Here is a 27,751-nt window from a genome sequence, read left to right as displayed (position 1 = left end):
AAATTGTATAAAACTATTCAGGAGACGTACAAGGGGAGATGAATGCAGAAGTTTTGACAGAAAATTTTCTAAACGGAAACGTATTACGTAATGGTACAAAACGGAATATAGGAATCTTGGAATAAGTCTCGATGTTCGAACTAAGCCACAGCACAAAATTTCAAATTTTAGTTTTATTTGGTTTTTGCATACGAAAAAAAAACAATTTTATTTTAGCAGAGAATTTCATAGGTGTTCCTTGTAAAAATGCCACATTACATATTTATTTGGATATTTATTTGGATATTTTTTTGGTTTCTTTCTTTTCTTTGCGGTTTGTTTGAGGTGTTTGAGTTGCCATAATTATTTCTGCGGCGCCTTAACCGCTCGATTTTGTGGCGTAAATCTGTTGTGTCCAATTGCATCGGCGCCCCTCGTTTCTTGCGCCGGCGCCTTTTTTTTTTTTCGGAGCAATTGGGGCGACCTGGCGGGCATCCCGTTGCAAAGTCAAAGTCGTTTCTAAATCTGAAAAGAAAATATATAAGAATTTTTAAAAAAAAAAAAAGAAAAATTTACTTACTTTTATCCTCTGCTTCTTCCTCAAGGAAGAAAAATTTCTAAAATTAATTTTTTTGTCTCAGTTGCGAATGCTGCAAGCCGACATCTTCAAAACTTTCCGGTTTTATGCAATTAAGGTATTTTCCAATATACATATAGTAAAATGAGTACATACGCGTGTCTTTGTGTTAATAATATCCTCAGCTACGGCTCTCTTACGAGTTGAAAAATATGATGTTATTGAAGATTGCGCCATTATTATTCCTTTCTTACTTGCTGTGTTTTATAATAATTAAGTTTACAACTTCAAGTAGATGAACATCCGAGAAACATACTGCAAAGCCCATCACTTACATACTTGCTCGCAAATTTTCCCTCCAAAAAAAGAAACGTTCACAAACAGTCATCTTTGTGACTTTACATTATAAGGACATATGTTCAGCGAGTGCTGAAACTCAGTTTGTTAATATATAACAGCTATTTCTTCTTCTTCATCTTCTTCTGTGGATCAGCAAATGAACAACAGACGACTCGCCGAATTTATTTCGTCGCTTCATACTCTTCATAAACGCCCTTGTTTTTAAAATTAGCGGATCAATGCAGGTGATTCGTCGCGCCAAGTTGGAAAGGATGAGAAATTCTTTTTTTGAGCCTTAATAAGGTTAAATTTCAGTTTAGGTTATAGTCTTTTCTTTCATTTTTTTCTTATATTCCTTCGTTTTCAATTAATATTTTACTGCCATTTCCGAGTCGTACGTCTGCCATATTTTTTTCCCATATTTGGAAACATTAGAAGTCTTTGCGCCTAAGTTTTATATTGAAACTGGGCCAAAATATTGTACAACAAAAACCGGCAGTGATGCGTAACGCAACTACATTTTCCTAAACACAAATTTGTGGATTTTGCTCATTACTCACCAATTAATGGAAGATAGAATATTGCAATTTTCCACATTTACTTTACGAAAAACAAAACTATTTATGTATACAATTGGAAAAAATCGTTATGCTCACAAAAAGTCACAAGTGATTAAATTTTTTTTATTAATCATAACATAAACAAGACTGAATGTTTAAAACTATTTTATGCATCCCTCAAATGGAGATATATTATCTGTCTAAAAATGGGTTAATCCTGACATAAATATGGTGAACCTCCTGTTGAATTAATTTTTTCTTATTAATACCGGCGATATGGTTATCATATAAAAGGACTTGGAGAGTAGAAGGCGACAAGGCAAGTGTATGAATTCAAAATTATTTCGGATTACCGTGACGATGCGGTACCGTCTAGTGTAATAAAAGACTTTGGATTAATTTTATTGCATTCACTTTTTTACGGCAATTAAAATGGCATATCAAAGACTTCAATGGTGAGAATGCGAGATTCGGCTCCATCTGAATATAACTTTCTTAATTGTTATTATCTGTCTAGAGTTTTGGTTTGGTTTAACCTTATCGTATCAAATTTCTGCGTCAAATCATTATTTTGCAAAAAGTTTTATTATAAAATGTTAGAATTAAATCTTCTTGCCTTAAATTAGAATAACGCCGTAGGATACACCCCATTTGGAACGACCTTACCTAGAATGGCTGAAAGCCCAGCTTCCAACAACAAATGCTCTTAATATTCTCTCGCTTAACTTGCAAGTAGAAGACATCTCTGCATTTTAATTGGAAGAACATATATCCTTAAATCAAAAAAGAAATCTACAGCAACGGGTCATGACGGTATTAAATACCAAGTGGTAAAGATTTTTTCCGCTTCAAGCCTTTCAGCTCCGCTATCTGCGATAAATGATCGCTGGATGACTAAGCCTTTTCCTGTAGGTTGGCATACAATTAAAATTGTACCATTCCTAAAGCTGGAAAAGATCTAGAAAACTTTACAAATTTCAGACCTCTACCCCTCCTGTCTGTACTTTTAAAAATTACAAACCAAATGATCAAAGAAACACTCACAAAATTTCTGCACAATTTCCACCAGTACTTGTCTTAATGAGATTCTTCTCAAAATAGCAAGTGAGAAAGCAAATGGTAATCAGGTAGTTAAATTTTAGTTTAGACATCAATAAAGCGTATGACTGTGTCGATTTAGGGAAACTAAGTGATATTCTAACTGATTTTAAAATACCGTCAAAATGTAGATTGTGGATTCTAAATTTCCTTTCTTTGTGAACTCTTATGTTGGGCTCAAATTTAGTTGAAGTTTGTGAAAGTCTACCTCAAGATAGTTGTCTCAGTCCACTGCTTTTTAATCTATATACAGCCGGCTTACATCCAATACAGGACAATACAACCCATCTATTTCAATACGTAGAAGCAGTTCGTAATCTTAATATCAAATCCAATTGCCTCTATGGAGATTGCGCTGATTTAAATTTATTTTTTAATCCTGAAAAATCAAAAATATTCGTTTTGCCAAGGGCTCTAACGAAATTTTCTTCATCACAGTTAACGGCACGAAAATCAAACAATCTTCCTCCCTCAAATTTCTAGGTAGAATAATCAACTCAAGTTTGACCCTTCACGATCACTACGGATATTTTCTTGAAAATTGCTACACAGGTTCAAATGTTATCAAACTTTTAACCAATTTAAAAAATGGACTCCCACCAAAGAAGGCTTTAAATGTCTACGAATCTACTGTCCTGTGTCACACGTACGGCATGATCTAGAAAATCTTTCGAATGATTTTCTGAAAAAGTTTCCAAGACATTGCTTTTGATTTTTGCATGTGTAATCATAGCGTCTGAGAGAAATTTTGCTACAGTATTTGTAAATTTAAGTTGTGGTGACTTTTCGAGAGTAAAATATTTGATCAATAGGTTATCCAATGAACACTGTTCTGTAACTATTTTCAAAGCATTTTCAAAATTTAACTCACCTGCTAGGCTATGAGATATGCATTGATGTTCATCAGGCATGTCTAAGGCACTATTGTCCGAGTGCAATTCAGAAGTAGTACTGCCTGCTTCTGCTGGGTTATCACCACTATTGGCAGATGTATTACGACTGTCATCCCATCTAAGCGAATCTAAAGCATTCTTATCTACCATATCCATATCTGTTGATGTTTTTCCATCAGCAGGGCTCTTCTCATTATTACCTTCCGCGTTATGAGGATATTTTTCAGTTTCGATTAAGCTATCCAATTTGCTACGTCTTCTTAAGACATATTTAATCTCTAACGGCGAGGGCAAAGTGTTTAGTTTATCCATAATGAGACAACTAGAAAAGGAAAATATATATTTAGAAAAATTTCTTGAAATATTTTTATTTTCTGCTAACCGTTTGGGGTTATATTCCTTTGTAACGGAAACCGGGGGATCGTGAAAACTCACTCCTTTTCGCTTCGTAGCGGGTGAGTCGTACGATGTCATATCATCTAGGGTATCCTGATGCAATTTACGTTTTAGTATACTAACGGAAGGACTGGCTGTCGGCGATGGTAGACGTTTAGAAAAAACCAAAAGCCCTTTGGTTTGTAATGGCGTAGAAGTGTGTTCCGTACCAGTCCATTCCATCAGTTCAGCGTGATGCGGCGTAGAAGCTACACTTGTCGATTGGTTGCTATTAGCCTCCAGCTTTTTCTGCCGTATCATGTTAATCAGTTGAGCTCCACGGCCCGTTAAATGTGAACAAGGTTTCGGTTTTAACGTAGGACTGGTGCTGTTGTTCGTTTTCAATAATTCAACAGGTCTTTGTAAAAAAGCTATCGATGCGAGATTTGCATACAAATTCCAACCATCTGAGCAAAAATACAAATTCCATACAACTGAGAATGTTTGAATAAATTTCTTTACATGTATTGTGCCACTTTCGAGAATAAGCGTATACAATTATCAAGAATTTTGCATGTATTGTGCAGCAGTGTACGGACGGTTGCAACGTCAGAAAGACTTGAGGCCTTTTATTAATCGGAATGAAAAATAATCCGATCAAGTTGTGTGGAAACGAAAATAATCCGTTGGAGACTAACAAAGCTGACTAGAGACTTAATATATAAAAAAGTTGTTAAGAGCGCCTATTCTAACGAACACTAAGCTTATTCAAGTTTCTTGTCTTTTTGTTTTAATATTTTTAATTAAAGTAATTTTGTTCCACTAGTTTTTTAAAAAAATAACTTAGGGAAAAAGAAAGCTCATAAAGTTTCTTTTTTTTTCTCGTTTTTTTCCATTCATGATTTCTTTTCAATGATTTTTGGGAGATTATTTTGCAATTTCTGTTTTTTGAATATATTTTCGTTATTATTCGTTATTTTTACAATCCATGCAAATTGCCTGAAGGTTTTGAGTATTTTTATTCAACTATTTCTTATTTTAAAGTTTTATTTAAAATAACCCGTTTTAATGTCCGAGCTTAGATTGCTAGCTTCCTGGGAAATGATAGAAGTTTTTCAGTTACTAAAAGATTTTTTTTTTTGCTTTGAAAAATGAAGACTAATAAAATTGAATGTAAATAGTTGTGATTTTTTTTTGAAGTAAATATTTAAATTTTATAAAAAGTAAAGGAAATAAAAAAGTTAAAAATTTCTGCCATTCGCTGCTGTTATTTTTTTTTAGTAGCTTTTGGTTTTTTCTGTTCTTTTATTTTCGAACTTAAAAAAGTCCTTTCTTCTTTTTCTCTTCCTTACCATCGGCGTTACCTATGCTGCTGTTAGCATCCAAGCTGCGGCTTTTCAATTCCTCTAAGATGATGTGATATGATTGGCTTCCTCCCACTCTTTGCGTGCGCATTCAAATTCACGTCGCTTTCCCTTAAGTTTTTTCGCTTTTTTGCGCTCCTCATGACGTCTGGCTAATTCCTATTCTGAATATATGAGTTTTTGCATTTTCTCTTTGACTTTCATTTCAAAAACTTGTTCCATGTCTGCTTCCATAATCTTCCTTTTTAATTCATGTTCTCGCTTTTCTTCTTCCATCTGAGTCAAAGATACACGAACCTTGCCACGCCCGCAGCAAATAGTTTGCGGCAACGATAGTTCTCGTAATGCGTGGTATTAGTCACATCTTTCAAACCCTGTATATGCGTTCGTATTATCATATTACGTAACGCTATGAAATCGCAGTAAGTTAAATTTTCCACTTCGACTAAGACCCAAGGATAGCGGCGCCCTCTTAAATTTTTTGATTTGTTTTGGAGTCTTCGGCGATATCTTCTATAGTTGAAGGGAAATCATATATCTTGGTTTTATATGGCGCTATCTCGTTAAGAAAATGTTTCTTGAATAAATGCAGCTCGTGCGGAGTCATAGTGTCCGCTTTGGCTATAACAGGCACCAAATTTGCTTTTCTTTATCTGAGCGGACGCAAATCGTCACCAGTGGGTCCAATGACATACAAACAGCAATATACTTGATTATCAGGTAATTGCTTCCGATAAACTTGCGATTCAGCTGTTAAATATTCTTGGTATTTGCTACCCACATACTCCTTACGTACGATCACGTTAAAAAAAATAAATAAATATAAAAATCAAAAATATATTCAGAATTGAAAATTCCTCGAGATCTAGCGTCCGCCGATGAACCGTTTGCAATTGCTTTTATATCCGCCTGGTTTTATTCGAGGCAATTTTTAAATTTTGGTCTCGTTTCCTTCTGATTTATTCCAGTATTGGAACCCAGCAATTCGTGTTATCTACACTATCCCCGAAACTAGGCGTATCCACTACTGTTAAAGTCAAATAAACACCATTCTCTTTCATCAACACTTTCGTAGCTTCTACACCAACTGTTTATTTTTTTCTTAGAGACGATCCCGGATATGTTCGCTGTTGTAGACATCCGTTAGACGCCCACCTCTCCTGCACCCCTGTGGCGCCACTCGCTCCTTGAATGAGCTTCTTTTTTGTCTAGAAAAAAAAAATAACTCTATTAATAAAATAAAAATCAATAAATAAAATTGCAAAAAATACCTTCGCACATCTCTTTTTCAACCGATGTCATTTTTGTTTAAAATGACCCTCGTTTCCAGCGCTGTACATATGTACAAATGCAAGTAAATGCAAGTATATAGAAGTATGACGGCAACACTTGTTGTTGTGCTTATATTATATTATATTGTTATGCCGCACATATGAACTATATACATGAACTATCGCACGAGTTGTATATCAAAGTAGTAAAAAAACCAAAAAGGGTAGTTGTTTAGATGCATTACCGATTCATATTTCATTAAATTTTTTATTTTAAACATCTTTTTGCCAAATAAATTTATCAAAAATAAAAATTGTTGTTAAAGTTCATATAGTACGATCATTATTCACGATATTTCAATTAGAAGTTAAAAGAAATTCATACAAAAAGTAGTGACATTTCATTTTCGCCATTCATATTTACAGGAAAGCAACTCTGTGCTCTATTCTACATGCTCCTTTTCTTATACACCTTCAAAAGAAAAAAACAGATAACGGCTTTGTGTGAAACTTCATGTTTACAACGAAATGGTACGAATCGGAAAATTTCGCAAAAATATGGAATATACAAAAAAAAAATTACAAAAAAAATTAAATTTATTGAAAAGTTAATTATTTTAAATTCGCGAAAATTGTAATATTTAATTTTGAGATCCTAAAAAATTTTTGTTATAGAACTATTACAGCAAAAGTGTGAAATATTTGATTTACTAAAATATTAAATTATGACATTTCAAATATAAATAATTTGTTTAATATTTAAATAGTAGTCTAGTGCATCAAAGTCATTATTTAATTTTGACTTAAACATTGATAAGTAAGTGATTTTTAAAACTTCATATATATTATTTTCGCTAAGGAGACTCTCCAGAGATTCGCATAGTTTTCCTTGGAGTCTCGTTGAGGTCTCCTTAATAATGATAGTGGAATTAGAAGTTGTATGTATTACATTTTGCAAAATTTATGTTTCTTTCATCACAAACATTGGCATCGGATTTTGCAAATGAGATGATGAGGCACCTGTTGTCTGTTTTTATATCCACAATTATAATAACCATGAAAAGATTCAAAGTCGATTTGGTAATTGTCGGTCCGTCCATCCGTCCAAATGATTTAAAGCAATTAACCACCTTAACCGATCCTCAGTATTTATGCATAGCTGTTTTGTTTGTTTTTGTTTTTTTTTTTTTGGTACATTTGCAAGCAAGCAGAACTATTATAAATAAATTACGTGCTGCCTTAATCAATTCAACTTTGAGTAATTACTTTCAATTCCTTCTTTGAAATTGCTTTCATTTCGTCAATAAACTCGAACAATATTTAAATCAATCGTATGGTATAAAAATATGGAAAGTATATATAATATTATAAATAATAAATGATAATCAAAAAATAACAATAAAATGAAAGCAAGTTCGCATTTCTTCCTATTTTTCCGTTTTTTTTCTTTATTTTGTGTACATTCCATACAAGCCGCTTCGACTGGTTGAACTTGATGAATTAGTGTAAATATCAGATTAACTGCTCGATCAAAATTGAAAAATCTCACGAAATATTTCGCGAGGTCACATTTTTTTTTTACTTACTTAGCTATTGCCATTTCCGTAGCCTCATAAATGAAAAACTAATTGTAATGAATATAAAATATAAGTATTTTCTGTAAATAATTTCGATCTTCTATAAAACATTATAAAATCACTTATTTAGATTTGTATTGTATATTATATAATCATAAAATTACTTTTCTAAAAACGCTTCGATTTCTTACAGCGCAGAAAAAAATTTATAGATAACAAATAAGGGGACAAAAATCAGATTGAATTTTTTAAACTTACGTTTCCATTTTCGAATGAAGTTACTTCATCATTTACGCTTGCTGATGATAAACTGACTCATCATTGTTTGATGCTACTGCTTGATTCATTGTGGGAGATGATAATTTTATTGTTATTATTGGTAATTTGTTTGTCATCTAAGAATAACTGGTGAATTATTATTTATAATTGGGCAGCTGGTTGATTATCGTCGAAATTAATAAAAAAAAATTAAAATATTGTTTGACTTTAGAGTCGAATCTATTATTCATTCAGTCTTCATTATTATTCAGTCTTCATTGCCGGGAAATCTTCATCGTAATTGTTGTCTATTGGATTGAATGGATTGGTAGAGAATTTTTCTTTGTATTCTCTAAAAGAGAGAGAGAGACTTTTTTAATCGTTACTCTGTTGTAATCACAATGAAATTATTAAAAATGTGTGCTGATTACTGAATGTCTTGTGATCCTAGAAGACATCCGCTTAGCGAGTACTCATCCTCACGAAAAATTCCTTTCAGTGTCAGACAGTAAACCTGTCTTATTCGCTTTACAAACATTTCTTTTTCGTTTCATTTATACTTTTTCTTTCCACAAATAAATAAAGTTCCATAATTTATCAATTGCGGACTCAGATGTAACGTTATTTGCCTTACTAACATGTTGATGTTTAATTACACGAGATGTAACGATCACTTATTCAAAATTAATACAATGAACAGCCCTTTCTATATGTGTGGGATCTCCTGTTTGTCTGTCCGAATAATTCCATTTCTTATTCGCCATTTCGCAAATTGGGTACAAGTAGTCGTCACAACCGCAAGATGATTAGAAAAGATATCCCTTTTTTTGTGGTTTTTTGCATAAGACAGTAAAAATTACCGAATTTTGACAACAAAGAGCTTCGCTTTTATTATTAATTCATTTAACTTTGGTGGATGCAAAACATGCAAAAGGTGCTTTGTAACACAGGGAGGAGAATGATGATGATGATAAGAAAGATAATGCTTCGAGTTAAATTAGAAAAACAGTAAATAAAATAATTTATTTTTCATAGATAGGATTAAATTTTAAAATTTTATTTACATGTTCCCAACCAACGAGTAAAGTAAAGTAAAGTAAAAATCAAGTATGAAAATTACTAAATAGGAGAGAATGGGAGATGAATGCATATTTTTTATACATTTATATAAAAAAGATTATATATTATGTTTTTCCCAGATAATCCCCAGCTACGCGAATACTCTATATAATCTTCGGTTTGGGCCAACAGTGGCGATTTAGGTGGTGCTTGCAAATGTTCTTTTCCACAATATGTTCCTTTGTCTGAAAAAAAAAAATATATATTATTCACGGTTGTAATTGAGATCTCTACATACTTTACGAATTTTTATATCTTTAAACAATTTGATGCAAGGTTATAAATTCAGCGGCTAAAACATTCTACATGTCGGGGGGGCAGATCAATGTCCCAATTGTATTCCGCGGACCCAACGGGGCTGCCATGGGATTTCTACCCCGTTCACAGTCATACTCATGAACCGGTTTTCTACTGAACTAGAAAGAGTTGTGAAATGAAAGACCAAGCGCTGTTACGATATTTCTGTTACTGTAACAACTACAGCAAAAGCAACTTTACTGACGACGGGAAGCCGTGTTAACTGATAAAAAAAAGAGAAAAACAAAATTAAAAATTTTTGTAATTTATCAGTATGTGTCATATAAATTTTTTCAAGTTTCCAATTTTTCATATTGGCGGCATACAACAACGAGTATGTACAATTGCTTTGCAATACTAGTACATACTTGTCCATAGTTGCAGAAAGCTTTTCTGCGCGTGGTTGCAAATACTATAGTTACAGCTTTTATCGATAACATCTTTATACATAACAGCTTACTATACACATTATATATTGTCAACACTGAATTATCGGATATATCACATAAAGCAACGCTCGTTCTTTTTTTTTTTTTGAGTATTTTTGTTACTTCTTTCGACATTACATCTGACACACAAGTCATCCTATTTTTTGTATATATTATTACAACGTATTTGTTACGCATATTCCAAAACTTCGTCTGCAGTGTTTATGGAATAATGAAATTTTCTAACACAACAGAAAAATATGAATTTTCCTAAACAGTTAAAGGACTCTTGCTGCAATGTAATGTAATGACAGTGACTAACACATTGCCATTAAGACCTGGCAAGCCCCAAATATTTTATTTTCTGAGATGACTTTTAAATCGAAGTAGAAAAGTTGGTGCAACGTTAGGTAAGGAAGCGAGGAGAGCACAAGTCACAACATGATATGTCTTCATTTTTAGCAACATTTTCTTGTAGACTTGCCACTTGCCACCCATAAGCGTAGCGAACACATTCCTAACAAGAACTCCTCTTATATTTCGGTTATAAGGAGTCCGGAACTATGAGAATTTAATTTTGAAACTGTGTTTATTAGAGTTCGGGCCGTTGGTTAACATCAACGTTCATTCACGGCAACGGAATCCTTACTCTGATTCTTAAAGAAAGAAAGAGGATGTCATCAACCCAAAATCACCTCAACCTGTCACCTTAATGGAATGAAATGTGGATAATTTATTTGCATGTTGGCTTTCTCTCATAAGCCGTAATTTTGTTTCACTTACTTTCCCTATCTATCTATACAGCAATTAGAAAGAAAAGAATTAATGTATCCTCTCCTAGAAGAAGCAATTGACAAGAATTTAACACTGAACTCGGAAATATTACAAACAGTGTATTTGACTTTTAAAGCGGATTTTATGCGTGCTATTGAAAAGCCTTCTAAAGCCGCCCAGATATATAAGGAGTATGTTGTTACGAAATGTCGTAATTTCTATCGAAAACAATTCTAAATTTGACGGCGTCGAAAGTTATGGGTTTACTTCTTGGATCCCACCCCGTATAAGATTTCTCATGAATACCAAGCCCTTCACGAAAAGGAAAAGAAAGGAAAAATTGGTTCACACTCGCAATGTAGCAAAAAAATGAACAGTGAGGGGGTTTGGATCACATTGATATATTTTTTAGACGCGTTAATATATAAGGAATATTTGCAACATGGGAATTTAAAATAGACTTGTGAGTAATCACATTTATGACAAGGTATACTTTGAAGTGATTGAAGTCTCGTCCACTGATAAATGCGAAGAATGTAACATTACTGACATCCTTAGACAATCTTTCAATATATTTAGCCTATGCAACAATTTATATGAAATTGCGCTACTTGCACTCTGTTTTGAATCGAGGAAATCATGCATATTGCGACAGCGAAGCCGCATGAGCATGTGTGCAAATAAGAATCTGGACTATGAAGTCAGTGGTCGCGGATTAAAATCTGATGTGCTATCGCGTTTGTTTCGGTCATAGCTAAAGTGAGGACTCAGCCGATAAAGGCGTAACACTTATCGATTGGGCATATATCCACTAAGCTGCCATCAATTTCCTATTTCTTCTTTTCTTTCTCCTTTCTTACTTTTATCTACCCGCCACCTCGTCACGCGAGGAGAGGTTCGAAATTTAACTACTTTCTAAATTCTTACGAATTTCGTCGATTTCTTTATCTCAATTTTATATATTAGAGCGTACGCCACGGACATCATTAACGCAATTTGTCACGACCGATATGAACTTTTGTCTTAACCTGCATGGAAGGGACGATTGTAATGAAGATTATATTATCGAAAGTGTTGTTCTTTACATTAATTGGAAAACTTGAAACCCGTAGTTGAAAAGATTATTTATTAACTATCCAGAATAGATTAGTGAACAATGATTAGATTCATTCCGCCACTTGCACTTATTATTATCATATCTTTTATACCGCCTTCGAATTTGAATTCTATTTTTCTTGTCATTTGTTGACGTGCATTCCCTCATAGTTAGTCGTTCATCGTTTGTGTTTTCTTTTGCGGATTTGCTTCTGGTTATTACTAACATCTTTTTTATCCATTCTTGGTCTTCTCCTCTGGATATTGGAATCATCTCTTTTAATATATCAGAATTTATATTTATCCATGCTAAGGCGTCAGCGTTAGTGTTGCTTAAACCTTTTTAGTAAATTATGTTGAAATCGTAGTCCGATAATTCTATTCTTATTCTGGTTAATGTTGAGGTGGGGTTTTTGTGGAAGAATAGTGCTACTAATGGTCTGTGATCAGTTATCACTGTGAATTTTTTGCCGAATAAGTATGGTCTGAAATGTGTGTGTGGATTGCGAGTAGTTCTTTTTCTATGATTGGTTTGTTTTTTTCGTGGATTTTTTTAGGGATTTTCTTGCGTATGCGATGGGTAAGTCTTGGCCTATTTCTTCTTGTGATAGTACTGCTCTTAAGGCGTAATTCGATGCATCAGTTGTTAAAATGAAGGGTTTATCGAACTTTGGATATTGTGATATGGGTGGGGACATTAGTTTGGTAGATGTTGAGTGGTTCGTTGTTGATATATAGGTGCTGTATTGTGATTTCTTCATCTAGTGTATTTAACATTTTAATGTGTTTTTGTCCGTTTTTTGGTATTATTGAATTGGCTAAAAATATTCCTTTTTCCATTTCTTTGGTTAGTACTAAAGCATCGCTGTCTATTTTGATATCTATGGAGACTGTAACTTCGCATCTTGCAGGGAGAAATATGTTGCTTTTGTTCAGTATTTCATCGTATATAGGGAGATGAATTTGGTCATCGTGTGTATTAACATTTTAATGTAATTAACTGTAATGTAATTAACTGTAAGAGAGAAATTTTCATAATCTATGTTACATGCATACTTGTGTAGGAAATCTCTTCCTATGATTCCATCGGTTTTTATCGGGAAGTTCTGATGTACTAGTTGTATTTTATGTTGAGTGATTCCGTTTCATAGATTTATATTTAAATGTGTTGTTCCCAATGTTTCTATACATTCGTTGGTTGTTTAGTTGGTAGTGTTCCAAAATGTGTGGTCTGCAGAGGCTGATGTCTGCTCCTGTGTCTAATAGAAATGATATTTCTGGTTTTGTTGCATTTTGAATATTTATTAGTATATAGTTGGATGATTTTGAGATGGAGGAGATATGAGGGTTCAGGTGGCCAGTGGATGCCTGGTTTAAGTGTTTTGTGCCGAATTCAGGACCATCGTTGAGGAATCCGGGTGAAATTCGTTTCCCTGGTCTTCTATTCCATGTACGTGGTTGTTTTGGTTGTTGTTTCTTTGATTTCTGTTATTATTATTATTTTGTTTTCGATAGTTGAAATTCCTACTATTGTTATTGTTTCTATTAAAATTGTTGTTATTGTTATTGTGATAATTAGAATTATGCTGAATTTGCATAATTCTGTCGCACTTCAAAATGGATACGTATAACGATATGTGATCACGCTGAACGCCGTTGCAGTATGATGATCAAATTACTTGTGCGTAAGTAACTAAATAGTGATGTGCACTACAACTACAATGCCTACACGCCTATTGCGATAAGAACTAGAAACATCTTTTCTTTCCAATTTTATGGAGTATGAAAATTAAACCTATTTTTCTTTTCTGCCTTCTTGAGGTTACAACCGAAAGTTATTTGCTTAATTGTTAATTGTAAACTTGTGTTTTCTATCAACTTCTTCTTCCACTACTTATTGCAATGCAAATTAATTATAGTTTGGAAAAAAGTAAACAGGAAATAAATCTTGATTTAAAATTAGACTCAAAATCGTTTGCCTTAAAGGAAGCCTTCAGAGGTTGATGATAGCTCTGAAGTGTTCCTTTGAAAGCTCTACAAAACAGTTCAGTGTTTAAAAATTAATAAAAAAAGAAAAAAACAAAGGACGCAGCTAATATCATTTAGTTTATAGTTATTATTAATTTAAAATTTATATTTAATTTAGTTATAATTTGAAGTTATTGTAAAAAGATATAAAAAATATAAATTTAATAAATTGAATTTAAAAAAGTAAGGTCGTTTTTTAATTTTTTGATGTCCATCTCAACTAGCATAACATTGATGTCATAACATTGTAGCGAGGTATCCATTGCTGTGTTACGTGGATAAACCATGTCGACTATTCAGGTGATAATGACTCACTTATGCCTGCATCAATTAGCCAACACATGTCCATCTCATAGCATAACATTGATGTCATGCCATTGTAGCGAGGGATATATGACACCGTTAATTGTAGACCCATTTGAGCATTTTCAAACTGCATAGACGTTGCGTTTGCGTTGGGAAAACAATCAAACAACTGCTTTCTTGACTATGATTATAATCCATCCATTTTAGACGAACGGTACTAGTTTCCACAATCGAAAGAATATTTCTGATGTTGGCATAGCTCTAGCCCTGGGGTTTTTTAAGTGTCCCCACTTTCGAGAGAGATGGTACAACTTTGTCGTCACATCATATTTTGCGAATTGAGTTTTGCAGACTGGGAGATGATAAACAGTCAAATTATGAGGTGGAATAGAGTCAGAGTCTGTGGTGTTGCTCTTTGAGTGCGATGAACTACATAGTGGGAGGTAACGTTGTTTCTTTTCCCAAGCTACAATGTTTCACTTTTTCAGACAATTCAGTTTTTTTTCTGAATATAATTCACTTTTTGGCACAGCTTTCTTTTTCTATTTTCGTCAACTTTCTTCTGTTTCTTCTTTCCCTAGTTCTTTAACCAATTTTCTTATAGAATCTTGAATATCACAAGCCCCTTTTTGTATCAAATTACTTTTTCACTTACTTAGAAATCATTCCAATCCTCAAAACACATTTTAGGGTTTTTCGTTGCTCTTTATGGCTTTGACTCGTTCTGGAAAAAATCATTAAAGTTTTGCAATTCTTGAGATCTGCTGCGCAAATCCACGCAGTCGCACAGGAATTTATGGTATCCGCAGACCCTCTCTCAACAGTTTAAAACGTATCCGTAACGTTTTTCACAAATTTTTCAACCCTTTTCTTTTATTTTATTATTAATTGATATGAATTAATTTAAAAATCTTTTTATGCAAAAAATTACTAATAGCAATGTATAAGATTTTTATTCCAAAATTGTAAATGTCCAAAATTGTTCTTTTTTTCAAATTTTAAAGGATATGCTTTATGGTTGCGGCTACAACAACATGAAAGAAATCAGAAAGACGGAAGAATACCGAACAGTACTCTTCTTCGGTATACGTAGCCTGCTGACAAGTTTTAACGTGTTGATCAGCGCCATTCCCATAACCAGCTATAATGGATATTCAAACGAACTACACAAATGTTTAATATCGTAGAGGAAATCGGACTGGACGTGAAAGCAGTAGTCTGCGACAGGAGCAGCGCAAACCTGCACACACTGATAAAGTTCAACAACGGAATTTATAAACGAAAGCGAGCGGACGGTACCGTTTATACGATATACCATCTGGTCGACTATATACATCTGATGTATGGAATTTACTATCTGATGACAAGGAACAAGGAACTGTTCAACACTTCCGTCTTCACCAAGGCACATGCGGGAAAACTTAGCACCTCAAATCACTTAAAGAGAAGAGGTGCATGCTTGATCAATACTGCTGCTTCATCGCTCAAAGAATGTATGCAGTTATTAACTCCCGCAACAGCGGCAAACTTGGACGCCGCTGCGAAGCGCAAAATTATTCATGGAACAAAAGAAATGCGAACATATGAAGCTATCGCTGCTGTGACTAAATTGTGCACAGTCATGCACAGTGGCAAGATAAGCAGCGCCGAATGGGAAGAACAGAAAGCGGTGCTAGTGGAAGTGATTTAAAAGATAAACTCCAGACGACCGAATTGACGCCGCCTTGCAAACCATCCACAACTTCATGGAAGTAATGGATGGCCTGCTGGAGGCTTACCCTGGCATAACTATCCACGCCTACAGGGTAAGCCAAGACCTTTTGGAGAGATTTTTCTGCAAGATGGCGCCAAGCAAGATAAAACGAACAGGAAAGGTGGAAGATATAATAAAGCTGGGCACCCGCCTAATGAAACAACTCGAATTTTGGAGAGGCGGATCCAGAACTGGTGGCGGTTATGATCTAATCAATAAACTTGATAATTGACTTGACATTATATAGGTACTATATAGATATATTATAGTTTTAAATTTAGTTACAATGGTGTATGCCTACTGGGGAGCCAGCCATTTAAAACAATTGGCAACGCGCCTATCACGGTACCCCAAGGGTGGTGCGGAAAACCCTGTCGCTGCGGATTTTTTAGGTATGCTTGTCACTTCAACATTGGCTTCTAAAGCGTCTGCAACTACTGCAATTGTTTGATTGTTTCCACACCGACAGTGGTGGTCTCCTTCGAGTTATGTTCACTTTCACTTTCAGACCTGATCGTACTCTTCCAATTAGAGTGATTATGGAGTTATCCCTTTGATGCCGTGAAAGCAGAACGTGGATCTACAAGTAAATATAGATCATTTACCTTTTTTCACTTTTTGATGATATTGAGCGCTTAACATTTTCCAGTTAATTGCGAAATCAAAAGAGCTAAGAAATAGTGTATAAAACATAATAAAATAGATCTAAAGAATGATAACGAAACGGCATTGGATATATGGGCTCTAGGTTGCATTCTAGGAGAATTGTTATCGCTTAAGCCCTTATTGCCCGGCAACATAGAACTTGAACTGGCCTTTTAGGGACTCACTCAGAAGCCAGATTTTCCAAAAATGCTAGCCATACAAAATTTCACTCTTAAACAACAGCTCTATACACATCTAAAACCAAAGTTTCAATATCTGTCCGCGGCAGGTTTAAGATTTTTAAATTTTCTCTTTAGGTTACAGAGGGCATGGCCACCTTGGAATTGCTATTAACCAAAATACCCATTAAAACGGAAAAGCAGGCATTGAAAATTCTCGATATATGTTCTAAAAAGCAATTTATTAATGCTGAAGAGGAAGTCTGCGAAGTACAAGCAAACAAATCTTTCACCGAAGAACGTTATGGTAATACTTTTGAATGGACGATAAGATCTAGGGATACCTTGTATGTTACTTCTATCGCCGACTACCTACTAAAGATGTATTGGATAGCGATGGCTTTGAAAAAATGGTATGTGTTAAGGGCGATCAATACATTAACGTTATGAGCCAAACAGAAGGTCATACAGTCCAACTGATAGCTGGTAATCATCTGAGGTAGAGTTACGACGTTACTGGCGGTTGTGCAGTAAATGTGAAATTTTAACACCTCCTCGTTCATGGCATTGTGAAAGTTGTGATACTTGCATTTTAAAACGGGATCATCATTGCGTTTTTACCGGTTGTTGTGTGGGTCATAGGAATCAACGTTATTTTCTTAGGTTTATTGTACACATCATTCTTGGTACCTTTTACGCTCTGTGCTACAATTCGGCATATTTCTGGTGGCTACATAAAGAAACCTTTTTGGATTTGGGGACTGCTGTCAAAATGATATGTCCCTTTATGACATTTTTAGCAGAATTTTCTTGGACCAATATTTATTTAGTCATTTATGAAATTAATGTAATTGCTTTGATTTATACCGGAGTGCTATCGTTTTTCCAAGGCTCGAACATTTTGAAGGGTGCTGTATCGTATCATGAACGCCAAACAGCTAAATATGACATGGGTTGGAGGAAAAATCTAATAATAGTTATGGGAAATCGGTGGCGTTTGGTATGGTTGTGGGCATTTTTAGATAGCAAATTACCTCATGACGGTGTATAATGGAGAAAATTCCTACATACTTCAACGAAAAATCGTTGAATATTTTTCTTTTCAGAAATTTTTAAACAAACCTCGTCGTTTCTATTCTGCGGTCCTTTGTCTGCGCCATAGTAAAGTCCGAAGTTAGTTTTAGTACATTTTTTTAAAAATTACTTTTTTTTTATTTTTTAAATTGCTTTCAAATCAATGTCTTATTTTTTTTGCGATATTTTTTCTTCATTCTTTAACATTCTTACGCCCGTCATGGGTTTTCTCCGCAAAATGCGTTTCGTTTTACAATTGAAGGCTAAATGCGTTAAGAACTAAATTAATCAGCGAGGTAGGTGTGTCGTAATTGATGCGGTCGACTCGAATCCTAAATATATATATGTATATATATATATCTATATATATATCGACGAGTAGATCTGTGTTCTCTTTAATAACTGTGAATATTTTTAGACAGAATGTAACAATTATCCTTAAACTAAAGTTAAATTGAAACAAAGTAAGTTATAATTAAATATTATCCGTTATATATTTTGCATGTTCTAAAAATAATATTAAAAGTAAGATTTGTGAAATTTGTACAACTTGAATGAATTAATGACTTAAATAATATCAGGAGAACTTAAAAGGAAAGTATTGCAACTTAGTTAAGCATGTACCTTCGATAAATAAAAATTTAATATAAGTTAGTCTAAAAATTAAAATAAATTAATTTGAAACGAGCAGCCTCATACAATTCTACTTATATTATAGCTATGTGGTCTGTGGAATTGTTAGTGTTTGTTTCGATAAATGTCTGGAGTGAATATGCTTTTGGCAAAATACCCAAAACGTGGACTCATCCAAAGACCACTGTGCTTCTTTAGCACATGGAAGATGCGCTAATAATTTGCAGTCACGTTGTAAACAACAAACCATAGCACCAGGCTTAAAGCATAAACTGCATAGCGCTCGTGCGCTATTCCATACAGAATTGGCGATTCCAACAACCTGTGAACCCACAAGAAATATATCGGGAGCCCATACGGCGCAATCTTCATGCAGCCATACTTCATAATTTCCGTCCGATATTTTACACATTCCTAATAGAAAATCAGAGCAATTGGATTCTGTATTGCAATTCATCATGGCTCCTAATCCTGTTCCATTATCATTTTTTAAACAAAATTCATTTGTATGCCTTTTTCTTCGCTTGCTTATCTGGAAAGTAAGCCGTAAATTAGATTTAAAAAAATTTTGCTTTTTTTACTTTGTAGTCTTACCATTTCAGCGGCCGGGCAAAAATTATCACTCTTTCTCGAGGCAATCGCAAGAAAGTTTCGAGTATTCAAATGCATTCCCTCCGTACGTGAACGTTTGTAAGCAAAGGTTTCCTCTGAATCTATTTTATTAGATATTGAACTAACAATGTTTAGGTATTCGTCGCAATTTATGGACGCGATATATGGGCCGAACAGATCGCCCAGACCCATCTTGTGCGGACCACGTTTGCAAAATACACAAATCCATGACGAGTCGGTAGTATCCGCGTCGTATTTATTACTTAACGTTGACGAATGCAAACCACGTACATTTTTTCGTCCTTGACTGAATGCACTGGTCTTCTTAATTTTCGTATTCTTTTCACTGACATCCTCGGTAGAAGTTGTATTGACTACGCTAATGCTGCCGTCTTTTTTGATAAGAATAAACGGTGATCGGTGTTTAATATCAGCATCGCGCGATGTCTTTAATATTGTATCGTTTGGTATGGTATAATCATCATGACCTGGAAGAGAATTTCGCAATTGACGTGGCCGTATTTTTGCTGGCTCTTGAGTTTTTTGTTTGTTATCGCATGGACTTGATTTTGTTGCTTTAAATGCTTTTGTATTAGCCTTAGAAATTGCCTTCGATTTGTGTTTGGCGGGCCTTTGCCGACCCGTAGTCTTTGCATTCCTTTTCTTTATGCATTTGTTACTGCCACTATGAATTTTATTTAATTCCGTGGACACCGAGGTGCTCGAAGAATCATCACGAGAACTTGCTATGTCATCTAAGCATAATTTACTCTTATCGTTGGTAACAGCAATTGCCTCATTGGTGTCAAGGGTTTCTGATATATGATTAGGTGAAGGATCCCTGATTCTCTTCGAATCTTGCATATCAGTTAAGTAGCTTGTTAGGTCCGCATCAACTTTCATCGGCAGGACATTACATGTTTCGGTTGATTTTTTAGCCGCCTTCGTCGGTAATGATCTTTCTATTTTCGGTGGAGTGTTGGCAATTTTGTTATCCAAATGCGTAAACTCGGGCTTTTCGTTGCGATTGATACGTGAATTGAATTGTTCAGTTATTGATGATTTCACTGATAATTCGAGTTCCAAAGGTTTTTCATCACAGCTAATACTAGCTTGGGTGGCGATATCGTTATTGCTTTGTCGTACAATAGGCTCATCTTCGATGCCCGCAAACATTTCTTCCAACTTATTCTCAACCTGAAAATGGGTGATAACCAGCAATAATTTAATTAAACAATAAATTTGTAAGTAACTCACCTCCTCAAAGCAAGTCTTATCAGGACTTTTAATTTCCGGATGATCGTTGCATACCGCAGACGAGCCGCTGACGGAAGAATTTGAGGACATTTTTCTTGTATTTTCTACAATATCAATTAGGATATCTGCCTTTGTTTCACTGTGTGAATGATTATCGGCAACATCTTTTACCGTGTAATCATCAGTTGGAGTAGTCTTTTTAATATCGTGTATTATTATGGTAGGGTCATTTTCCTCTTTTGGGATGCAACGCGATTTGATGTTGCTATTACCGTTAAAAGAATGGTTCGCAACGCTCTCATCAAATGTGATATTTGCTGGAGATTCAGAAACTTCAATTGGCGCAGTCTTTATCTTATTAATCACGTCCGTTGACTTGTCTTTGCATTGTAAACGCAAATCTTCCGCGTTTATTGCATTATCGTTCGTCGAAATACTCTCGTTAAATGAATTAATCGAAGAATTTGAATTGGAATTTGATCGCAAAACTTGTCGTTGCATTTTGTTTGTTTTATTCGATAATTTTAAAGGTCCAACATCTTCCTTCATTTGAAGCGAAGTACTTTCGTTTGAATCATTGCTATTTTTCGTCGAAATTTCACTTATTTTTTGCGCAAGATTGGGTTCAAGCAGAATATTTGGTTTTTCAGTTATCACTGATGTCGTTGTCGTGCTTCTAAAAGAAGTTTCCTCTCCATCAGACGAGTTTGGATCTTCCATCACGTGTGGCTCAATTCTTGAATTTGAAAGCGAACTAAAAAATACATCAAGAATAATATGCATATCAATTTTGGTGCATGTACTACAGACATAGACTTATGGCATTCAGAAATGATGTTCTAAAAGCTAACTGTAAGAATATTAGGCAGGATTTTATATTGGAAAAGTGCTTAACTATGGATTGAAGACGATCTAGACGACCTAACAGGATCTAGACTTATCAGAAATTTTTGCTTTAATGATCTATTATCTAAAATTTGCACCGGCCAATAACTTGGAAAGCGCTTTTAAAATTCTTTAAAATTCACATGAAAATCGATACACTATTAGTAACGTACATAACGTGGACAGTAATTGAAGGAAAATTAGATCGCCTTATGAAGATATCTTTCGCAGAAGTTCTCCTCCTCAGATAGGGAAGGTATGACTGGTTTATAGTTTACGAATTGCCGTTTACTTACTTTGCGCATTTAATGGTGCGATCTTTCGGGGATGAATCTGTTTGAACGACATCAGCGCTGCTTTTATTATGCGATACATCTAATAGAATTTCTTTTTCTAAAAGATTGATTTTCGTGCTTTCACCCGCAAGCTTTTTCTCTGGCGTTTCTTTACCATTTTCTGTAAACTCTTCGTTCGAAGATGAAGATTCTGAGTTGTCTTGATTGGCTGGAGTAAATGCTATTAAACTGTTGGGTTTAGGCGATGAATGGTTCATACTTATGGATGATTTTACGTCATTAACAGATTCCTTTTCGCATATGACACGATTAAATGATTTCTCATAATTATCACCTGTAGTTCCCAAAGGCAATAGATCTGGTGGCGTTAACGGGGACCTCTGGATATTCGTTCTCTGCTCATTACTAAGTTGCTGATAATGTTGCGGGAAGAATGATGTATGGCCATGTTGATGTTCTCGCTGCAGGTCGTATTCTTCTCGTTCACGAATACCAATTTGGTGTTGCCTATGAGGATCGTGTTCGGTCATTTGATTTGAAAGCGACTCGACTATATTCACAATTGAATTTCGCAATTAATTAAAAATTCTTCGAAAATGTAAGAAGATAAAAAAGTTCTTACCGGCTGAAAGCGTCGACCTTAAGGATGCATGTGCATATTGACTGGCGGCCGGCAAGGATTTGGGCGCCAAAGTTGGCGAAATTGTTAGATTTTGACTAGATGCAACTGGTAAACTATACCTTCCCTGTTGTGGATGCATGTACGGCTGATGATAATGATGCGGTGAAACTAAATGCAGTAGTTCAGAGTTAAGCGAAATTAAGTTATTAAGAGTCTTTCATTGTAGGCTTACACTTTTTTGAAGAATGTTCATGTTTATTGCTTATGTTACTATATGGACAATCTTTATTAATCAATTCCGTTGGATTTTGCGTCGACCTCGTCTACAAAAAAAAACAAAAAAAATTTAAATATATCATAAAGATAAAATTTCCTTAGATTTAGTATTTAATCAAGTGATAGATCTTTACGCTACCTTGGTTCTTTTTTTTTTTTTTTGCTTAATTCTTAATATACCTCACTTACGCCATGATAACCATGTTTGATTTGCGCAGAATCGTTGTAATTTTCAGAATCGTGTAAGTACTGAGTTGTGTTTTTGGTACTATTATGGCTTCCACTTCCCGGGAAAGACGCCGACGCCATAGCAGATGCTGGTGGCAACAAACGTTCGCAATCCTTTCCATTTAGATTTGCGTATTTCGGATTACTGCCGAGTAAAATCGTTGAAGTAGGTGGACAGGCTTGTAAATTAGCTACGAGGTCAGTAACTCTTTCCAAAGTATTAGCGGCAGGTATAGATATGGTTGAACGGAGATGTTGTGGTAATTGCTGGTGTGCAGCACTCGTATTTTCAGCAGAAGTCGAATGCAGGGATGTAATTGGGCTGCAAAATTTTAAAGAAATTAATTTTTTTTTTAAATAATAACAATATTATTAATTATGACTACATTTAGAAAGCAATTTAAATGTTTCGTTGAAAGTAAAGAATGTTTAAGAGATTCCTTAACGTACATTTCAGCCTGTATGAACCGATTTGCTATGGTATACTGACTGCTTAATTGGAATGTTTTCAAATTTAAAAGACCCGTCAACATGTATGAAGGGGAAGAGTTTTTATTTTGGATAGAAGTATATTTGTGATTCTCTCTGTAAGGATATACTTTTTATTCACTTAATAGACGTTTCCTAAACCTACTTATTGATATCAGAAATTCTCTTATTTGAAGAATTGAAATATTGCTAAATAGATCGTCACCTAATTTGATTTCTTATTTAACAGAATTTGCAGCTATGTCGCATCTCGTTTGTTCGCACTCGTGCATATATATATTTACTTACAGTATATAATTATTTGATGGTGTTTGCTGGTGATTGGATTGTTGCATATTACGATGTTTATGTTCGTATTCATCTTGCGGCATACTATACGGACCGGTATTATTAAAAGTGGAACTTAAACTTCTCGATTGCAATGACAAGTCCATGGAATCAACAAATTAAATCGAAGGTATAATAGATAAGCGTGAAATATTGTTGTTTGAAACGATTATTTAAGCAGCTTTTAACCAATAACTCATCATCGCAATGGAATAAAAAGGTGAACTCAGCTTAAAAGTAATATGTGCGGTACTTGAGATAATATCTGTGGAATATAAAAGTTTAACTTTCATTCATATAAATGAAAATAATTTTGAATCTTAATGTACGTATAATATTGCAATAATTATTAAACATACATGAGAGTGGCGAAATGTTTCTTAGATGTCTGAATGTTATGTTGTTGAAAATTTTCTGTAAAATATAAAAGACATTTATAGAAATTTAATATGAAGTGAGAATAATAATAATAAGTGAGAATTTGTTTTTAAGCTAATGAAAAAATGAAGTGTGTACTATAATTTTTTTTACAATGTAGCGCCCATACATACGCATCGCAATATCCGAATTTTCTTCTTATAAACATAGTGACAATAAGCTGAAACTTGATAAACGCAGGTAATATATATGAAAGTACATGTGATCCGCCAATAATAGCTACTATTGTAAAAAGGAACTCTTTATTACAACTTATTAAAGAAATTGCTTTACATATGCATAAATATTTATCAAAACTCAGTACGAAGAAGAACCTAACAAGACGTCGGAGACTTTCTCCACCAACAAAACACTGCATTTTTTATGTTCGCTATACGACGGGTAGAGGCATACTAGATTGATACTGTCGTTTGTAGCGTCTGTGCATCAATGACGACTAAGGTGAGAATGGCGACAGTTGAATATGCATGACTATATTAGGTATATAAGAATTCGAATTTTGTTCAAAGTGTGGTGTGGAGTTCCTTTTGTTCTATATATAAATAAAACCTTGAAATGTATATACGCCTATCAATAGCTTTTCTAACATAAATATCTTCTCCCTTCTTGGAATTTTCTCAAAATTTAATGCTAACAGTTTCTTTAACAAACATTTTTTAATTGCGTTCTTTTACCATCATTCCATTTCATTGTTCAATATCACGGTACGAGTCATTAAGACCAAAAATATAGGTAGAAATTATAAAAAATCTACTTTACTAAAATTATATTATTGTGTTAGGTTCAAAGATCGGTAAAATCAATCCACAATTCGACTAACACTTTTCTTCGTTGCCTTAAATTACGCTCCGAGAATTTCCTTCGGCCTTTAATAAGTCCCTTCAATAAAAATCACTGCCTTGAGCTACAGGTAAAAATGCAGCATATAAATAACTTTTTTTTTTAATTTACACGATAGTCTTTAGTTATATATTTATTTCTGTCTATATATTTCGTAAATAAATAGAAAGGTCGCCGCATAACTTAGATCATACGCTTGCTTGCTAGCCGCGATCCTTTGCCCACGAGGGTACTCAAGCGAATAATACGATTACACCGTTAATTATAGCGCGCAAAGGAATTGTTTAGAAAACTCAATTTAGTGACATTTCAAAGACTCTTCGCTAAATCTTTTTTAATCCTATAGTTTGTTTGAAATATTATTGTTATTAATGTCGTCAAAGAAAGAAATTCAATGACATTAGCATCTAAGATGCTAAGGCTATCGGCTTTCTTGATAGCTCTACGGCACTTGAGATGTACTCGAAACTCCTCTCGTCGAAAGTAAATTTATTTGCGGTTACTGCGTAGGCAAAATATAAAAATGCGCAACAAGAGGGATCCCATATGTCTCCTAAAGATTTAAGAGACTTTCAAATCATTAAAGAAATATTTGTCTCTATTCTTTTTTAAATGTGGTTTTAGGAAGTTTCGCGGCTGTTTATCCGACATTTGTGATAAAGTACCAGCTGAATAGCATTAAAAATTAAATATTGTGCCTCAGCAGATTATATTATCTTAGATAATCTTAGCGGACAAATTGCCAGTGAGTACTTTGTGAATCTTTCTTTCAGGTAAGTAAGACATTTGTAACTAATCCCTTTCTAAGCATTAGAGAGGTTATATTGTTTTATTTTCTTATTTCCTATACCAACACCACCACGATTTAAAGCAACTCAGAAATATGAGAGAAACCGGAAGAATTGTTAAAAAAAAAAAAAAATACGGGGTTATTGGTTCATTGTTTTGTTCATCTTTTTCACGTTTTTTTTTAGAACCGCATACAACATTAAATAATGATATATATGTGAATGAAGCGTTTATCCCTGCATACGATTTAAAAACTGCAAAAGCAATTATTAAAATATCTTCGGATCACTTTGTTGTTGGCATAATGTTTTTACTTAATTCTCACAACGATTGACAATGTACATATATGTATTTATCACTTAACTAAACACCTATTTGGTTATTTGCGTACATGTTTTACGTGAGCATATAATTGAAACCTTTTCATTTATTAAGAAATTCAAACCACCTCGCGATATTCGAGTCGTAAGCAATCATCAAATGAAAAATTATATGTTGTTCAAAATGAATTTTATGTATTTAAACAGTATTGTTTTTCCCCAAGTGTAGTATGTTTGTTGTTGCGAATATTGATTCATGCGTATATATGCAAGCATGAACACATGTACCCACATAAGCAGATATATGTACACTTTAATATCTACAGATGCGTTATATAGGCATCTAGAGTTGAATTATTTTGTAAGATTTTAACATTTGCAAAATTTAATGAATCGAAATCAAAGTTATAACATCGTTTAATAAATGCTACATACTCTTTTTTTGTTTTTCCTGTCTTTTTATCTACCGTTGATTTGGGCTCTTGTATTAGATATACACACACCGATGTCACCTAGCTAAGTTACTTACAACACAAAAACTATTTTTTTTTTGTTCGCACAAGCACGACACGTATCGCAATTTTTCTATCTGTGATTTTAATTAGATTTTTCAATTAAATTCACTGTGCGTTATATTGTCCGAATTGAAATTGGAATCGAATAAATGTTATGCGGATATAACTTTTCACTGTTTCAGGGATTGTTTTGGAAAACACGCACAATGTATGATATTTCACTTGTATTAGCTTTTGAGAAAAGGCGTTCTTGCATTTTCTCAATGCAAACAAAATTTTGAAACGGAGTTGCCAACCTACTTGTAAAATAATGCTTGCCAACAAACAAGAATTTACTCGTTATCGATTGTATATGAATTCAGCTACAGTTGATAAAACGTTACGAATGTAACAAAGTTAAATAAGGAAAAATTTTATAGTAATTTTTTTTTTTTTCTAAGTAATTCAATCTAGTTCACCTAGTATAGGTTAATTTATTAATAGTAACAACAATTATTAATGACAACTCAATTACACAATAATTATCATTAGTATAATTAATGATTGATGTTCCAAAAAGTTTAAGGAGTACTTTTCCGCACAGTCGAGAATAACAGTAACGGCGGAGATAAAAATAGCAATATAAAAAATAAAAGTCAAGATTTAGACAAGATTTATAGATTATAACTACATTAAATATACTCGGGCTAACTACCATTTTGATAGGGAATGATAACGAGTTCCATAACTTTGCAGCGTTAACAAAGAATAGAGTTGATGACGCTCGGTTATGATTAGACTCATCGTCCGTTCAGAATTCGTGAATCTGATCTATATTTCTCTTGCTGTTCGGTTCCGCATAAGTTTAAGACCATAACCAAACATCTTTAGCGAAAACTGTATTATCCTATCATAACTCCGTTTGTTGAAGAAGTACCTAGAATACTTATTTATGACAACTTGCAAATTTTTGTGAGATCTGTAAAAGATTGATTTTTTAATTTCTGTTAATCTTTTAAATGGTAATGGATTAAGAAATGACGAAATCCTTTGTTAGCTAAGTGAATTGTAATGAATAAAAACGAACTAATAAGTAAAAGCATTATACTACGACAAAGCCATTTATTGAATACCTTATACTACTGCACCCGCAACAATTCTTCATTTATTTTCGTGATAAAAATCCAAAAATTATATCTTGTTTTCTTTCTTCATAAGAGAGCTTTTATATGCGATTAGATTCAACACGTCCATTG

General features: G+C 33.9%; 2 protein-coding genes and 1 pseudogene across 5 annotated transcripts; 1 reads left to right on the top strand and 2 right to left on the bottom strand.

Annotated features, from left to right (window-relative positions):
* Positions 1-5,138: 5,138 nt before the first annotated feature.
* Positions 5,139-6,487, bottom strand: LOC119639814 (annotated as a pseudogene).
* A 9,605-nt stretch (positions 6,488-16,092) lies between these two features.
* On the top strand, positions 16,093-17,966 carry LOC119639813 (probable palmitoyltransferase ZDHHC24). Its single transcript, XM_038037486.1, has 4 exons — positions 16,093-16,143; positions 17,054-17,222; positions 17,297-17,414; positions 17,492-17,966. Exons 1-4 carry the CDS (start codon positions 16,093-16,095, stop codon positions 17,964-17,966), a joined length of 813 nt encoding a protein of 270 aa, XP_037893414.1.
* A 559-nt stretch (positions 17,967-18,525) lies between these two features.
* LOC119639760 (uncharacterized protein CG5098) lies at positions 18,526-26,749 on the bottom strand. Of its 4 annotated transcripts, none has more exons than XM_038037397.1 (10): positions 26,437-26,749; positions 23,974-24,028; positions 23,576-23,879; positions 22,751-23,120; positions 22,527-22,617; positions 22,295-22,462; positions 21,673-22,222; positions 20,492-21,245; positions 19,217-20,431; positions 18,526-19,154 (listed from the first exon to the last, which is right to left on the bottom strand). In XM_038037397.1, the coding sequence occupies exons 3-10, from the start codon at positions 23,719-23,721 to the stop codon at positions 18,708-18,710; spliced, it is 3,741 nt and encodes a 1,246-aa protein (XP_037893325.1). In that variant the 5' UTR covers positions 23,722-23,879; positions 23,974-24,028; positions 26,437-26,749; the 3' UTR covers positions 18,526-18,707. The 4 variants fall into 4 exon arrangements, with proteins under 4 accessions (XP_037893325.1, XP_037893328.1, XP_037893327.1 ...); XM_038037400.1 differs by having other exon boundaries at positions 22,760-23,120; XM_038037399.1 differs by having other exon boundaries at positions 26,531-26,749.
* Between the last annotated feature and the right edge of the window lie 1,002 nt (positions 26,750-27,751).

The sequence above is a fragment of the Glossina fuscipes genome, unplaced genomic scaffold (assembly GCF_014805625.2).
Source record: "Glossina fuscipes isolate IAEA_lab_2018 unplaced genomic scaffold, Yale_Gfus_2 113, whole genome shotgun sequence".
Taxonomy (NCBI): domain Eukaryota; kingdom Metazoa; phylum Arthropoda; class Insecta; order Diptera; family Glossinidae; genus Glossina; species Glossina fuscipes.
Note: the sequence above shows the minus strand (reverse complement) of the source record. Positions and strands in the feature narration are given on the sequence as shown.